The sequence below is a fragment of the Diospyros lotus genome, chromosome 7 (assembly GCF_014633365.1).
Source record: "Diospyros lotus cultivar Yz01 chromosome 7, ASM1463336v1, whole genome shotgun sequence".
NCBI classification, from domain to species: Eukaryota; Viridiplantae; Streptophyta; class Magnoliopsida; order Ericales; family Ebenaceae; genus Diospyros; species Diospyros lotus.
The window spans coordinates 27,518,031-27,534,716 of record NC_068344.1 but is presented as its reverse complement, the minus strand read 5'-3'; the positions used below and the strand labels follow the sequence as shown (position 1 = coordinate 27,534,716).

Below are 16,686 nucleotides of genomic sequence, written 5' to 3'. Positions count from 1 at the left end.
AATCCGGTTTTAGCATCTAAACTGTCCCATACCTTAAAAACAATAAAGCTCTGAAAGATTGAAAAAAACTGGATCGGTTCATTTCCTTCAAAGATGCGAGTCTATAGATCCATGCCAATTAAACTGTTAATACAAACGTCTTTACAGAAAATAATATATAATGCTAGATTATCAATCTTGATATTAGTAAAGTTAAAGTTTACCTGCACAGGCAAAAACTTCAGTGACTCAACCATATTGCTTGCCTGTGAAATAGCTGAAGTTTGATCTTCCTAAATTTCATGACCAATCAAGGTTAGATGATCAGAGTTAACAATGGTCAAAATTAAAAAAAGAAATTAAAACATTAAATTGGAGAGAAAATGAAAGTGTAACCATGAGTTCAGAGAGTAAATTCCACATAAATCATTTTATATTATTGTACATGATTGCGTGTATGTGCATGAACCTAGGACGGGGTGGGGGGAGAGAAAAATATTACATAGAAAAAGAAATGTGAAGTTTGTGCCAGTAAATTCCCAAAAATGCAAATGCAGATGTCGTAGTTTCAGACAGTATAATTTGGTTATGGTTACTTTTTTGGCCCTTCATAGGGTATGGGGATGAATTTTAGTGCCAAGTAACACATACATTTCTCAATGGTAAATGATAAGCTCAAAAGGAAAAGGAAAATCCATTGAGTTTTTTCTGCAGTTCGTCATATGAAAAATTAGCATTAGCTACAAGTTCTTAAGTGAATAGTAAAGCATCACTCCAATCAAATACAGCGCAGGTCTCTTTAACTACAGCTGCAACGATAAATGCATGCCATATGTCTTGCAGCTAAGGAAAAAGAAAACTTCGACGTAATAAAAAGGATAAAGGGATTAGCTGGAGTAAAAATAAGAGAGAAGAAAAAAAATAAGTGCAAAAAGCAAGGAACATAATTGTTCACACAGTAATAACACAAATGATAAGGCACAAATTTCCTCAACAGTCACTAGCACCATGAAAAGTCCTACAGCATGTTGGTATATAATAGAGAGAGAAAGACCAGCAGCAACACAAAACAAGCACTTGTGACTACATCCTACTTCATGTCTAAACACTGTACAATAACACTGCAATAAGGACCTTTCAAAACTGGTATGACCAGATTCAACAAAATTGATAAGGGAAAGGAGCTTTTAAGCTTAAATAGAAATGGAGTATATGATAAAGCTCCACATAGAGTTTCAATTCTAAAGCTTTTAGATAAGTAGGACTAGTACTAAGTATATTTAAAATTTCAAAAAGGTAGAAATGGAAATAGAAAAGGAAATTTTGATTGCCAAAAGGGATCTAGACTGGTCATTTTGAATATTCTAAGTTGACCATCAATAAGAAATAGAAGCCGTGATGAAAATAAAATGAGAAAAAGTGTTTTGAGATTGTTGTTCTAGTCCAATATACACCACTTACTGCACTGTTGGGGCAGAAGGTGCCAAAAAGGACAAGTGGAATGCCAAAAACATAGGTTGAGAATCATGAAAAAAAAAAATTCCCATGCAATGCAGCTTAATGGAACCAACTAGAAAAGGCAGACATGTGAAGCCTAGTATAAATGGGTCTAAGCCTTGTTAAGATCAGTAGAGTATACTGGTTAAATCATGGAGCTCGACAGTCTTTCATATTCTAGAGGTCGTGCTACATGAACAAACTATTTCCAATTTGAGCCGAGGAGCAAAAGTTATGCTGAAGACTTCCTTTTGGTTTTTGGTTATCTTTAGCATGTTTTTGACTGCCTGTTTTAGCCTAGCTCCAAAAAAGGAACATCAAATTTGTCTGGGCTACTTTTCTTCTTAAGTACATTAGTCCCAGTAACCATTTTAATTAATTTGAACCCCTCACCTTTCTTTCTTAGTTCCCTAGTAAGAAGCTCTCTGTGCATTTAATATTTTCTCACATTGATCTGCACTAGTCTATCGAAGAAAACGAAGTGTTTCATTCACATGAGAATAATGTGTGACATACAACAAAAATGCAGCAAGACAACAAAAAACTAAACACCTAAATGTCATGACCCCAAGGATCCCAAGGATAAATTAGTCATCATGTATTATATGTAATTCTTTTGGTTGTACTCTTCTACTGTAGCTGTTAGTATCTTCAGTTGTAAAGCCTATAAATAGGCTAGATTAGTTAGAGAATGGAACATAGATGAATGATAATTGAATTCTGATTTCCTTGTCAATTGTTCTGATCTCTCTTGTTTGCCTCTGATCACTCTCTCTTTCTCCGTTCTGTCTGCATTCTCCCTTAATTCTGCGGAATATCTCCCTCTGTTCTGTCCGATGCTCCCTCCATTCTGTCTAATTTTCCCTCGGTTCCTTCCTAACTTCTATTCTAAACCCAAGGATCATGACACTAAAAGATGAGATGACAGAGTTGTTTCCACATTAGAGGATTTGTCTAGACCTAACTTGCTTTCCTGACCATTGATTAGACTCCATAAGTACGAAAACTTTATGACATCCTCTTTACATTTACTTCAAGGAAACTCAAAAGACAAAATAAAACTGTACTGAAATTCTTTATTCACCTCAACACTCTGCTTGCCAAACCATGTCCCTATAAGGTATTCCTCTTTATCTTCTCCAGGATAAGAATACTGAAAGATATAGCAATCTCCGCTGTAAAATTTTGACTGATCACAAGTTGGAAGGAGAGTCTTCTCTTGGCCATTCACACGCCAAACCTGTACAACCATGGTACAGAGTATCATTAGCATACAAGTTACAAAGGTAAAATTTCAAGTAGACTTAAAGCTCACCTAATGAGTTATGATCTTAAGTAGAGAACCAGGGCTATAGTTACTGCCAGATAGACACGAGCAAAATTTATTACTAAAAATCTTTTGGGAAAATTTCAGAAACACTAGGATGGGGAAGTATTCCAGAGACATCTACAAACCAGGTTTGATAATCTGAAAGACTCTCATCAAAAGCTGCACTTTAAGTTCTATCACAAAAGTATAAATTCTTTATAGATGTTTATGTGGCACTCCTGCCATAAGTTCTTCTACTTTTTTTTCTTTTTAAGAAAAAAGAAATCTAAAAATTTTACTTTTCCTTCTTTTTCCAAATGGTCTGTTCTCATTTTGGAAGTACATCTTTCACTTCGAATTACACACAATAAAAGGCAAAAGATAAGAGTGAAGCCAGAGGCTGTGGGTGATATATGGGTTCAAAGAAGACAGGTACACTAGATATAAAATTTATACATAAATTATTGGGAGAGAACCAATGAACTCAAGACCTGCCATTCACCTTTGATAGAAAAGATTTAAGTTTTAATTGGCAAGTAAAGGAACAAGAATTTAGGCATAGATCTCATAAATTTTGCTAGATTAATATAAATCCATGCATAAACTTAAAGCACCTGCAGGTTTCCTGTACAGTCAATATATGGTTGAGGCTCTTCCTTAGCAGGAGCAGCTTTTAATAGACCCTTCACATTAACCCCCTGGCGTTTTAAGAGTGCTGCATAATTGCCAATGGATAAGAGCAGTAAGGACCTATATACTAATAAGAAGAACAGACTAGTAGCAGTTATAACAGGAAAAGAAATGAATATTTATAAGTGCAGATTGCCATAAAAATTTCTGGGGGCAAAGCAAGAACATCTGAAATACTTAATCAAGTTACTGACCAGCAACCTTTCCTCTGCCATCCTCAGACACGGCAACATCAGCAGAAAGAGGCCAGGAATGGAATTTTGACTTGAACATCACAGTCTCAAATCCCTCAATTACACGAATTATATGAGATTTCGGGCGATTAAGACCTCGGACAAGCTCCTGTTGAGTAAAATGATAACTATAAGAGGATAGCAGATTATTTTCTTTCAAATTAAAAACAAATAATAGCACAAAAAAATTACTTCTGCAGCTCCACTCGCACTTTTTCTTTCATCAAGAGAGGTATTTCTCCCCATCCATACAAAAACTTCTATCCCACAATCTAGAAGAAAGCATTTATTTGTATCTAGTAGCTCCTTAGTCAAAGATTCAGCTTCAAGAGGTTCTGCTGTCCCTTTTTCAATGCTGGAATAGCAGAAAACTTTTTGTCAGAACTAGGACGCAATGGACCCATAAATTTATGTTTGTTCCAGCAAAATCCATTTCCAAGGTATTCCTTTTAATCTGTTTCGTCCCCTCATTGAATTACTAAAATGTCAAACAGAATGCGAAGAAATAAAGAAATACAGATAAAATCAACTGGTAGAAAAATAAAGGTACAGTATAAAATATCAAATACAATATGCAATAAAAAAATTGCACGGCTTGGAAAATTAAAGAGTATCCCTAGTGCATGAGGCTCCTCACTTTGCGAGGGTCGGGGGAGGGTCATTTTTGTAGGCAGCTTTACCCTTGCTTTAGCAAACTATTCAGACAATTGACCATAAAATTTTTCAAATACAACAACATACCAAGCCTTTATCCCACTATGTGAGCTTGGCTACATGAATTCTAGTTTTTCTTTCATTTCTATCTATGGCATTATCTTCTATAAATCTCTTATAATAAGTATCAAACCTAAGTGTTCCCCACCAAGTTTTTCTTAGTCTTCCTCTACTTCTTTAATAATGTTTGTTCCATTCCATCTACTCTCCTCACAAGAACCTCTATTAGTCTTCATCTCACGTGATCAAATCATCTTAATCATGTCTCATGCATCTTATCCTAAAATAATAATAATAACATTGACAAAATGTCAAATGGCAAATTCAAAGGATATATTACCGAAACAGTTTTGTAGCAATAACATCAACAGTTTTGTCCTCATCATTAGCTGTCTTCTTTGGAAGTGGAGCAAATCCACCAAAGAAACCCCAGAATTCGCCAGTTTCAGGATCAGCCATCAATTTCCCATCCTCTGCACAGAAAGATCAGTGGATAGGCATAGCTATTGATAGTAATTCACCCATCATCATCTATAGAAATATCAAATTGATCTTTGACTTACCAATGGCAGCAACCTCACAATTCCCATCATGATAAGTGTCTTTAATGTACTGGACAACTTCCAATGCTTTAGCCCTTTCTTGTATAGAAGAATTGGAACCATTGAACTGAAAAATTTTAGACTTGGTATCCAGTATAAAGATATCATCATGGTTGAGTGAGGATCGAGCAAAAGGAACCTGACCCCAACATAAAGAAGTATAAGAATAAGAAAGTGCCGTATAAGTTCATGACCCATCATTAACTGAGCATGTGAAGGATATATTATCTACCTCTTTCACATGAACAACATGCTTCCCTTTGCAAACATACAACCGTGTCTTGTGCTCTTCAGCCTCAGCATGCTTAAACCCAGATGAGACTCCACCTTGTTGAGGTATAATACATGGTTTAAAATATGAAAGGAACTTCTCAGTTTCATGGCCTTGTACTTCACGGTACTGGACAGCTCGCCCACCAAGAGCTGCATCCAACTCAACAGTTTTGATGGCTGCAGTACCAGCTTCATCCTATTTAAACGGAGTCAAAATAGCAAATTACAAAAACAGAAGGATCTCACATGGATGTTAAAAATCATATAATTATATTAGTTTACCTGACTGGTATCTTTACCAAGCCAATAATGGATATCATGACGCAAAGCACCACTTTTTAAAGCAGTTGTCTGAAAAAAGAGAAGGTAAAAAACATGGGATATTTTTGACATTAATAAAACAAGTAGTTTCAAACATGCAGGGTGGACAAAGAGTATGAATCAATTAACGCATTTCACAAGAAGATATATGCATTAACTATATAATCTTATGCACTATATATGTGGCATTATTTTATTCAACTAATAGCACATCTCAAACTTAACAAAGGGGCAAGATGATAATTCTGTAGCCAACCAAAGGCAGTACAAGTAAAGGTCTTTTGGATGTTGGCATAAGTGCATGATCAAAACATTTTTATCTCATCAAATGCTTCTGCAAAATGTGGGAAAATTAGGAGCCAATGGTAATGTCTCTCACAAATGGTGATTATATGAGAAACAATATCACATCTCCAAGATTTGATGAAAAAAATCATGAACACCTTATTGTGTATTTCTTTCACCATATAACTTATTGTTAGAATTATTAGTATAGTTGTACATATTTTACATGTGTTTTATTTGTAATTATTAGGCCTTGTAATTAGCCTTAGGTAAAGCCCATAGATTGGGCACATTATTTCTTTAATTTCTTTAATTGCTTGTACAGCCTATTATAAATAGTAAGGTGAGAGAGACTAATCTCTCATGTTTTTCTCTCCAAATTATTCTCTCACATGGTATCAAAGCCACTGGTGAGAAAACCCTAAGTTGCCGCAGTGTATCCTTCTCCGGTGGTCTCCCAAACCTAAAATTTCTTATTTTTCTCTCCTCCCACTTTCTCTCTCCTTGCAGCCCCTATCAAGGCCAAAACTCCACTTTCCAGCCACTATTTGCCAACACCACTATCGCCATCGTGTTCGCCAACGTTAGATCGACCACCCACGGGAGACCATCGCCATCAAAGCTACCACGCAACATCCGAAGCTCTCTGGCCAGTTTGCCACTCGCCAGCACATGGGAGCACATGCCTAGCCAAAATTCCACCACCCACGGGAGACCATCGCCGTCAAAGCTACCACGCACCATCCGAAGCTCTCTGGCCAGTTTGCCACTCACCAGCACATGGGAGCACATGCCTAGCCAAAATTCCGCCGTCTTCTCATCAAAACCTCACCAGAGCCTCTTAAACCCATCCCTGGTGTATGTTTTCTAAAAAACCATCCCAATCTGTGTATCAGTTACCCAACACCTTTTTACCCACTTTTATACCCAAACATCTAAGTTTCAATCTATTTGCCTGAACCCACACCATGTCGTCCTTGTGTGATGCCAACTCTACTCCTCGTGCCTCATCTACATCTCAACCCTTCATCCTTTCCAACATAGGGACCCCTGTTATCACCTCTGACAAGTTAATAGGGTCTGTCAACTATCTCTCATGGTAGCCTCTATCAAGATGTGGTTCAAGGGGCAAAGACAAGCAAACCATCTCACCAAGAAGGCAGCAAATGTCGACGAAGCCAACAAGGCTAAATGGGAACAGGTTGATGCTTAGTTGTGTAATATTTTATGAAATTCCATTGATCGATTTGTTTTGCAGCTCTTTCAACCATTTGAAACTTGTTATGAGGTTTGGAAGGAAGCCGCTGAGTGATATACTAACGACATTCAGCGTCTCTATACTGTTGTCCACTATCAAGAACATCCAGTAGGGTCAATCTATGGAATCCTATATGGGCCAGATGTGATCTCTAACGTAAGAGTTTGAAGCTCTTCTTCCATACTCCGATTCCAAAGCCGCTCATGATTCTCAATGGGACAAACTGTTCATAATCCTTACTTTATCCGGTCTCAAGTCTAAGTTCGTGGCTATTCGCCATCAGATCTTGACTAGGTCCACTAACCCCACTATGAAAGATACATACAAAAGGTTGCTTAATATGGCTAGCAAATCTTCCTCTACTGGTGCTTTTACAAGTACCCCTCCCGAGGCCTCTGCTCTTCTGTTTCAAACTTCAGGCAGTAATCAGGGCCGTTCCGGTAGCCAATCTCGCCTGGAGTGAAGCTAATCATTCGATTTTCAATCGACACTCCTCTTCTTTATGCATCTATCTTGTTATTTATGTGGAAGACATTCTTATCACAGGGAGTGATCAGGTTGGCATATAGAAGCTGAAGGAACATCTATATTAACACTTTTAAACCAAAGACATGGACAAACTCCAATATTTCTTGGGTATTGAAGTTGCACAATCAAGAGATGGTATCTCAATCTCTCAGAGGAAGTATGCACTTGATATCTTAGAAGAAACAGGTATGGTGAACAGCATACCGATTGACACTCCAATGGATCCAAATGTCAAACTCTTGCCAGGACAGAGAGAGCTCTTTTCAGGTCTTAGAAGGTATTGAAGACTAGTAGACAAGTTGAACTATCTCACAGTCACTCGTCCCAACATTATTTTGTTGTGAGTGTAGTTAGTCAGTTTCTCAGTTCTCCATGTGATTCTCATTGGGATGTTATTATCCAAATTCTAAGATACATCAAAGGAGCACCGGGTAAAGGGCTACTCTATGAAGATAAGGGACACACAGATATTTGTTATTATGCAGATTGGGCAAGATCTCCTTTTGATCGTAGGTCCACCTCTAGTGGTATTGTGTTCTTGTGGGAGGAAATTCGGTTTCTTGGAAAAGTAAGAAACAAAATGTAACTAGATCTAGTGCAGAGACAGAGTATTGGGCTATGGCTAATGCAAGTTGTGAGCTCGTCTGACTTAAGCAACTCCTACAAGAACTCAAGTTTTGTTAAGTGTCCCCTATGAAGCTTGTTTGTGATAATCAAACTGTCTTGCACATTGCTTCCAATCTAGTGTTCCATGAATGGACCAAGCACATTGAAATCGACTATCACTTTATTAGAGAGAAGTTGGTTAAATGTGTTTGTTACAGAGTTTGTTAACTCCAATAATCAACTTGCAGATGTCTTCATCACTCTAAAGAGTCTTCGAATAGAATATATTTGTAACAAACTTGGTGCATATGATATCTATGCTCCAGCTTAAGGGGGAGTGTTAGAATTATTAGTATTGTTGGTACATATTTTACAAATGTTTTATTTGTAATTATTAGGCCTTGTAATTAGCCTTAGGTTAAACCCATAGATTAGGCCCATTATTTCTTTAATTGCTTGTACAACCTATTATAAACAGCAAGGTGAGAGAGCCTAATCTCTCATGTTTTTCTCTCCACATTACTCTCTCACACTTATTATGAAGGTATATGAGTCAGTTATCTTAACTTCACTTGTGGTTCTTATCTATGGCCAGTCCTAAGTCTAGATAAAGGAGGAGGGTCGTGTTAGGTAACCAACAGCCAATTGGATCAAATAAAACAAACATGAATCCTAGATAAATGAAAAATGGGATAAAGGCTTGATATGATGATGTTATTGTTGTTGTCGTTGGTTATCTTCAATAAGCTGAAGTGGTTTGATGGATTTGCCATTGTCTAGGGATTTCTTTTACTTGGTAACATGATCAAGAATTTCTATCCATTGATAATGACGAAAACAAATAATACTAGGGTATAGAATGCTTCTGCATGTGAAGCATAAATAACTCTAGGTAATAAGTGACAGTTGTACGTGTATCAGCACAAGTACAAACATTTTCAAGGAGAAAAACATTGGTGATAATTAGCAGGAGAGACCTTAAGTACCACCAAGTTCAGCCCTTTATGAGGAAGCCTTGGGTTATTATAGGGTTACAACTGGAATGTCATCCTTAAAAGAATAAACAGATTACCATCCTTGATGCCTTCTTGATTGACCTTCTTTACATCCTTGATTGATTTCATTAACAATACTTGCACCAAACTACTTGGCGTGTATCAAATACTTACATTGCCTAGATAATCAAGTAATTTTTATTGCAATATTTTAAACCTGCAAATTAATCATGCCATAGGGCAAGCCGGAAGTTCACAAAAACTATAATGAGGAAAAGTAAACCTCCTCAACTGTTAAGGCTAGCCGGTTTTTTTCATACTTCTTCTCTTGCTAAATGCTATCACTCCACAAATGGCTCTTTTAATTTTTATATCTCATTGCATTTTATCAGAATAAGAGCATGTTCAGAAATTCTTAGAAGAAACTCAGCGTTTAGAACTCAGAAACTAAGCTCCTTCCTTCAGCTATTGAATCACACCTAAAAATCCTCAAACTACAACCTTTTGATCATCTGCATAAGCAAGTGACATGTAACAGAAGCACAACTGGTTCACATTAACTACTAATATAGTGTTATCCAGTCATTGATATCAACAAACCAAAATTACGGAGAAGAAAGTAAGAATTGCTGGAGGAAGAAATGCTGAAGTTCTAAAACAATCCACAGCTTCCTAAAGTGCTCGGTCCATATATCAGATTTTGCTGAAATTGCAAGAGCACATTTATTTTAACTATTAACATAGGCCATTCATAAAGAAAATTTTAGATGACTGGCTGCACATAACACGATTGAATCCATTCTTTTGGTGCCAATAATGCAACAAACATTCAAAATCCAACTTCATGGAAAAAAAAAGGAAGTTGATGAATCAAAATTAGTTATGTTACCTTCAAAATCACGTAGGAGTCGCCTGTAAAAAATTTTCCATATGAGGATTTTTGGATAGGCACAGGGCGGAAGTTTTCGATACGCCATATTTCAATCCCACTATATATTGTGAAGGAGAAGAAAAAATATTCCACCCATAAATAGTCAGATTCAAAATGACAGTAACTAAATATAGAAGAACATATACATCAATAGCTATGAGAATGGTATAGGCAACTGAAGCAGCATAGCAGCATATATCAGTATTATTTTTTATGCCTTCTTCCCAGAACTACTAGAGAACAGACAGCTCATCCTCCAGATAACAATAATAAAAATGATAATAATCAGCATAGATAGGCTTACTAGAGTTGCTGAATCTGACATTTCAAAGAAAGAACAAAACTAATTCCCAACAATGCTTAGCATAGTAAAACTAAAACGATAAAGGATACGCCTTTTGTCCAGCTCCCTGAAAAGCTGGATCTAAATCTCTCATTGAAACAGCCATAATGTATTCTGGCTTTCTCTGTTTGTTTTTTCACACTGGGATGAATATAGAACCAGAACCCTGAAAAATATTTGGGCACCGTCAAATGAGTATTCTGCAGGGAAAGAAAATCCTAAAGGAACCATAATAATCAAATAAATCATTGCAAGTAAGTCATGAAGAGAACTTAAAATCAGAAACTCACGAAAGATATCAAAATATATAAATAACGTCAACATAAAATATGAGGAAAAAATAATTAATTCAGTCTTTCAATTAAATGCAGTCTGTAGATTCTATCAGCACAAGCATAATAGTTATGCAGCCTTTTCAATTCAATGCAGTCTGCAGATTCTATCAGAACCTCATAGTAAATCTAGGGGATTAGAACTTGAGCCAGTATGAGCTTATTCTGTTAACAACATGGCCACCTATTCAACATTCATTGTAGCTAAACCTTGCCAATAGATAGACCAAACTACCCAGGTAGTTCTTGTTGAACTAGAATAAGCAATAAAAATGCATTTCATTGAACATTCACCAATATGACACAAAATGTCAACTACAAATGAAATATGACTGCATAAATACATATGCCTCAAGATGAACACCGCAGGTACTGTTTGCCATAGAACCCCTTTGCCTGAAGAATATGGGAACTCCACAAAGTTTCAACAAACTTTTTCCAAAAGAACATATCTCATCATTACAACAAGATCCTTAATGTTTCGTATGATAACAAATAGGTCAACTTGTCCTGTTCGTGATTCCCATTGCTTTAATTAAATGTGGTTATCTTAAATTTAATTTTTTATTATTCTTGATGCTTAAAGATCCATTTTTTGGCATGTATATTCACTTCATTTTCAAAGTAAGAAACTGGGATTATTTGAATGCTTTAGCTGTCAACTTACCTATAGGTACTAATCTGGTTCTAACTTTGTGCTTTAGCAGCATCATTTTGATGTCCAGTTTGACCGCAGAAACAAATGATTATGTTTTCCACTTATTCCTTCTGAGATGATCGTAAAATGCTGGAACAAAGTACTTAAACACAGTTCACGGTGAGCCAGTGCAGTGCAGCTACACATGACATCAACTCAGTTTCAGTCAGTACCTAATAAAGCTTTGTCGTGTCAATCAGCATTGGCTTCATTGCAGGCAAGCTATCTAGTGGTACAAACAAAAAATTTTGGTGCCTCAAACACTATTTCATTTTCAATTCTGTGATTATATCATAGTGCATTTGTAGCCAACTATAGGAGCAAATCAAAATCCTTAACAAAAAACTTGGCCTCCAAAAAATGTCTATAGACCACACTCTTCATCTGATTCAAAGTAAGCTATTAGCTCATTACCATCCAAATAGGACTTCATAACATTGATAGTACTTAAGATGCTGTAGAGGTTAGTTATTTAGAAGGACGTGACACAGAAGAGAAGAAAATTTTGAGATGCAGCAGGACAATGAAAATATTTCAAACTAAAAAAGCTTTAAAAAACTAGATAAAAGAGGGGGAGAAGAAGTATAAGGGACCAAAGGAGATGTCCAAACAGGACATAATAAATAATTAAATATAAGAGGATGACAGGTCCATAAATTTGCTTCGGATGCCGAGAAATTACTAGGGAGAATTCTTTTACCTTCCCATCAAACAGTTACCCATCGAGGCCCAAAATCAAACATAGGGCGACAAAAGAGGAAATGATAATTTATTCCCAAACCCTGAATCCTGATCTTGAAATTCTAACACTCCTCGAACACATCAGGCCGCAGTTACCTAGATGTGCATTTGGGTATCCCAAATTATAAAACTCTCCCATCGTAAATGCGAAGAAATCGAAATTGTCCGAAACTTCCATGATTAAGCCTCCCAGAATTGGCCCATCTGATTTGCTCCACACAAATCAGATAACCAGATCAAACGCTAACCGACTAGGCACAAACACTGACACAGTCACACATAACACCCAAAAAACTTCAAATCAATCCATCCATAGCTGGAACCAAGCACTCGAAGAGGCACAGGACAATTCCACTGATCCGAGGAACAGAGGAAAACAAATCCGGGAAACAAAAATCCGAAGGAAAAGCCCTCAATTCGAACGAAGAAATACCTTTCTGATTCGAAGCAGACGGAGAACAAACCAACAGATCCACTATAACAACGGAGATTTCCTGGAATTAAGCTGGATCTTCTGCGACACGGAGGCCCAGAAAAAGGAAACACAGCGAGAAAGAGAGAGAAAGCCGATGGAGAGGAAAGTGGGCTCAATTAGACGGAGAACAGCAAAGGGCCTCCAGAAAGAGAGAGAGGGAGAGAGAAAAAGCAGAGAGAGAGAGAGAGAGAGAGAGGAGGGAATATGATGAGTGCCAGGCGTGCCTATCACTAACGGCAGCAAAAAGGTCCCTCCTTTGAACTGTAAATTTATTATAATAATATATATTAACTCAGAAACCTCCATTATTACTCTGAATTGTTTCTTTGTGGTAATTATTACCGTCTCTAACTCGATTACATCACCGTAGGGAAGCAAGAATGAAAATTTGGAAAAAGGCTAGAAAATGGAAAGAAAGCGCGGGGCCAGGGCCGGGGCCGGGCACCTTTTCTTTCATTAGGATAGGGGGGGTGTTTGGATTCGCACTCCCTTGTACAGATCAAATTAGTTGTTTCTGATCTTTGTTTGATTTGAATTTTGCTTCCAAATTATTGGACATTTGGACTTAATTTTTGGGGGAAAATCCAAGGTACTGGCCGCCCACCCACCGGCCTCTCGCCGTAAAGGCAACATTCCAGCCACCCCCATGACTTGAAAATCAAAATAAAAATGGGAGGTGGCTTTCCACCACTTGCCATTTCATCGGTTAGACCTAATGGTTTGTACTTTTGAATCCAAATTTGACTTAATTATAAAGAAGAATTGAATTAGTTCAACCTCTTCAATAATATTATCTATAAATAAAAAATTATATATAAATCTATCTTTTAGGAGTTCATTTGTAAATAATAACAAATTATTACGTAAAAAAAAATCTTACTCCTTAAAAGAAGAGTGCGAGATAGGGTAATGGGTTATATCAATGAACTTGACCTAAAACAATGATCAATCAAGATAAATTAACCTTATTACCTTAATTTGAGATGGGTCTAGCATCTACCAAATTTAAGAATACCTCTTATAACTAACAAGTTTGTCCTCAAAATAAAATCAAAATAACAAAAAGAAAGTACAAAAAGTTAAGCCCAAATTTTTTTTTTTACATACAAGTTCTATCTTTTTTCCTTGTATTATGGTTTTTAGTTATTCTAACTTTTGCTTCTTCTTTTGATGATAGTCAAAGAAGACCTTTATCCCCTCATATGGGAAGCAATACCTCCATCAAACACGATTGAGCCTAGTAGACATAGCATTGATATTACAAGATCTCTTACAAGTGTAGGAATAGGGAAAAGAATGTTGTCTTTGAATAAGAGAGTTTTGACTCTTTGAATGGTGTAGCCTCAACCTATAAGAGGTAGTAACTGTAATACTCTAGGATATCATAAATAATAATCAAAATTTTCACTTCATAGATTGGGCATTTGGGGTAGCGTTTGAGAGTTTTGGGAGTGGAGTTTTGGTCCTTGCGTCGTGGGCAAGCTTTCTGATGAGTTTGGTGGCCAACGGAGCAGAGGAAGCGGTGGTTTGAAGCCTCGCCGAAAAATTGTGAATCATCGGAGCCGCCTTCAATTGCAAATTCGAGGTACTTCGTGTTGTTTTTTCAAAGTTTTAAGACTTTTATTGGGTTCAGGAGGTTGAATATGGGGGGAGAGTGAGCTTTTTCAAAACTCCAGAAAGCCAAAGCGTCGCCGGCGGTGAGATAGCCGCCGGAGAAAACGCAGTAGGCGGGCGTGTGCAGCCACGCGCCCGCGAGTAAGAAGAAGGCGTGTGGCTTGCACGCGTCGGCCAAGAAGAAAAGAAAAATAAGAAAATAAAAGAAAATAAAGAAAAATAAAATAGATAAAATTTTGCAAAAATTTCCATTAAATCTAAAATTTTGTTTATGTCTTATTTTGTGAAAAATATTATAGAAAATACTAAATTAATTATTTATTTAAGTAGTTTTACTATTATGGAAATAAGGAAAAAATAGGAATTTAAGTTCGAAAATTTTAAGAAAATTCTAGAAGGTTAGAAATATTATTTAAAGAATATTAGTAAAGATAAATTGAGTTATATGAAAGTTTAGATATTTATTATGTAATTTTGAAGAAATAAGACTTAGAAAATAAAGAGAAATTATAGAAATTATGAGAAAATAGTAAACTAATATTCTAAAAATAAATTTAATATTTTAGGAATCATTGGGGCAAGAGGATTGGGAAATAGTCCGCTCGACACGATTATCGAGGTCGACACACTTTTCGAGGCAACCTAGTAGTAAGTGTATTGTTACGAATTAGTACAGTTAGACATAAACCCGATTTTTTTTTAATGCTTACATCATATTGACATGTTCTGGTATGTACCCATCACGTAGACTGCACACATGACATACTATGAAATGCATATGTACACAATGATATCATTGATCACACGCATTGAGGCCATAGAGAGTACGAACTGGCACCGCTACTCTATCAAGGGTGCCCCCAAACACCCCGGCTTCGAAAGAAGTGGCCGTAAGAATTGTAGGTAGCATGAGGGATGCAGTTAACACCTACGATAAGTAAGACATTATATACACACATGATATAACATTTTGTACCCTTACTTAAATGGTTCATCATCTAATTTGGGTTTTTGCCCATGGAATATTTAACGTTCCAGTCAGGACTTGTAGTGATGGTACAGAAGTTGAAGATATGTAGTGACGCGAGTCGTAAAGAAACGAGCAAATGTGCTATGTTATGTTGTAATATGAATGTTTCAAAAATTATGTACATTTTAATTCATCTTTAGAAGCTTATGTATCAACTTTGTAATAAGTGTCATGTTTAATTATTTATGTATGAGATGTTATGATCAGGTTCGATTTCAGCTTCCGCTTTATAAGATTGTGTTTATCTCTAGTGTATAAACATTTCGTCAAGCACTAGATAAATCTAAGGGAATTTCAGGAATAATGTAATTTAGAATAAGAAAAAAAATAAATTTCCTAAGACATAACACGCCCTGAGTAGGTGGGGTGTTATAGCAACAACCTCCATCAAGAGGATAAGCTTAAGCAAAACCCTTTTTAAGTTTAGGAGATGAGTTGGTAGTGATCGAAGTTGGTAGAGTCAAGATAGTTCTGAGGTATAATCATTGACCATGTCAACTCCAATATCTAAGGAACAAGTATTATGTTTTCGAAAAGTTAGGGCTAATATTGGTGGCCATGACGGTTAGGTGATAGAAAAAGTTCCTACATATAAAGAAATTGTCACACATACTGATCAAATGATGATCATTTTAAGGATAAAAACTCCTACAGACAGTTTTAGCCCATCTAGCTTTGCAACTCTCACCTTAAACATCATTATAATCTAGCCTCCATCCTAAGCCCAAATGGAGTGGGAGAGCACCTTAAATGGGCTTTGAATCATCCTCAAGATTCTACAAGTAACCCTTTAATTGCATTAACTTATGGTTAGCCATAACAATGGATCTACTTACCTTTCACTTTATTTCCAACTACATATGAGTTGATTGTTTTTCTCGATGATCATCCTACAACTAAAGCCCTATAGGATTTAATGAAGATGTCATCTCTTCCTTAAGTCTTTATGTGAGCTTTTCCTCTTCAAGTTTATTAATATTACTTTAATTTTTTGTTCGTTAGAGGCAATTGTTAACTATTTTTTAAGGTCAACTATCATTGTGCTTGCTATGTCCTTCAAAGGATTAAGGCCACTGAGTATCACACAATGTTGTTGAGGCCTATTAGTTAGGATTCTTTACAACCAAGAGTTGCTTAAGTAAGAGATATGTTCACTAAAGTGAAAACTAATGAAAAGTCAAGTGCTTGATAAATTTCAACTTAGGTTAATCCATTCAAATATAGACAAAAACA

The 16,686-nt window shown here is 36.4% G+C and overlaps 1 protein-coding gene across 3 annotated transcripts in view; it reads right to left on the bottom strand.

The window, feature by feature from the left end:
- LOC127806051 (villin-4-like) overlaps positions 1-13,033 on the bottom strand; it is a 40,386-nt gene extending 27,353 nt beyond the window's left edge. Inside the window, exons 1-13 of one of the 3 annotated variants that reach the window (XM_052343030.1) lie at positions 12,768-13,033; positions 10,615-10,730; positions 10,180-10,279; positions 5,580-5,648; positions 5,257-5,493; positions 4,986-5,163; positions 4,763-4,895; positions 3,901-4,063; positions 3,670-3,817; positions 3,400-3,500; positions 2,561-2,716; positions 204-272; positions 33-101 (exon numbers count right to left, since the gene is read on the bottom strand). In XM_052343030.1, coding sequence (XP_052198990.1) covers positions 33-101; positions 204-272; positions 2,561-2,716; positions 3,400-3,500; positions 3,670-3,817; positions 3,901-4,063; positions 4,763-4,895; positions 4,986-5,163; positions 5,257-5,493; positions 5,580-5,648; positions 10,180-10,279; positions 10,615-10,670 — 1,479 coding nt within the window. In that variant the 5' untranslated portion in view covers positions 10,671-10,730; positions 12,768-13,033. Of the gene's footprint in view, positions 1-32; positions 102-203; positions 273-2,560; positions 2,717-3,399; positions 3,501-3,669; positions 3,818-3,900; positions 4,064-4,762; positions 4,896-4,985; positions 5,164-5,256; positions 5,494-5,579; positions 5,649-10,179; positions 10,280-10,614; positions 10,731-11,563; positions 11,709-12,293; positions 12,694-12,767 lie in introns of those variants that run through there. The other 2 variants (XM_052343031.1, XM_052343032.1) reach the window with 2 other exon arrangements.
- Positions 13,034-16,686: the final 3,653 nt, after the last annotated feature.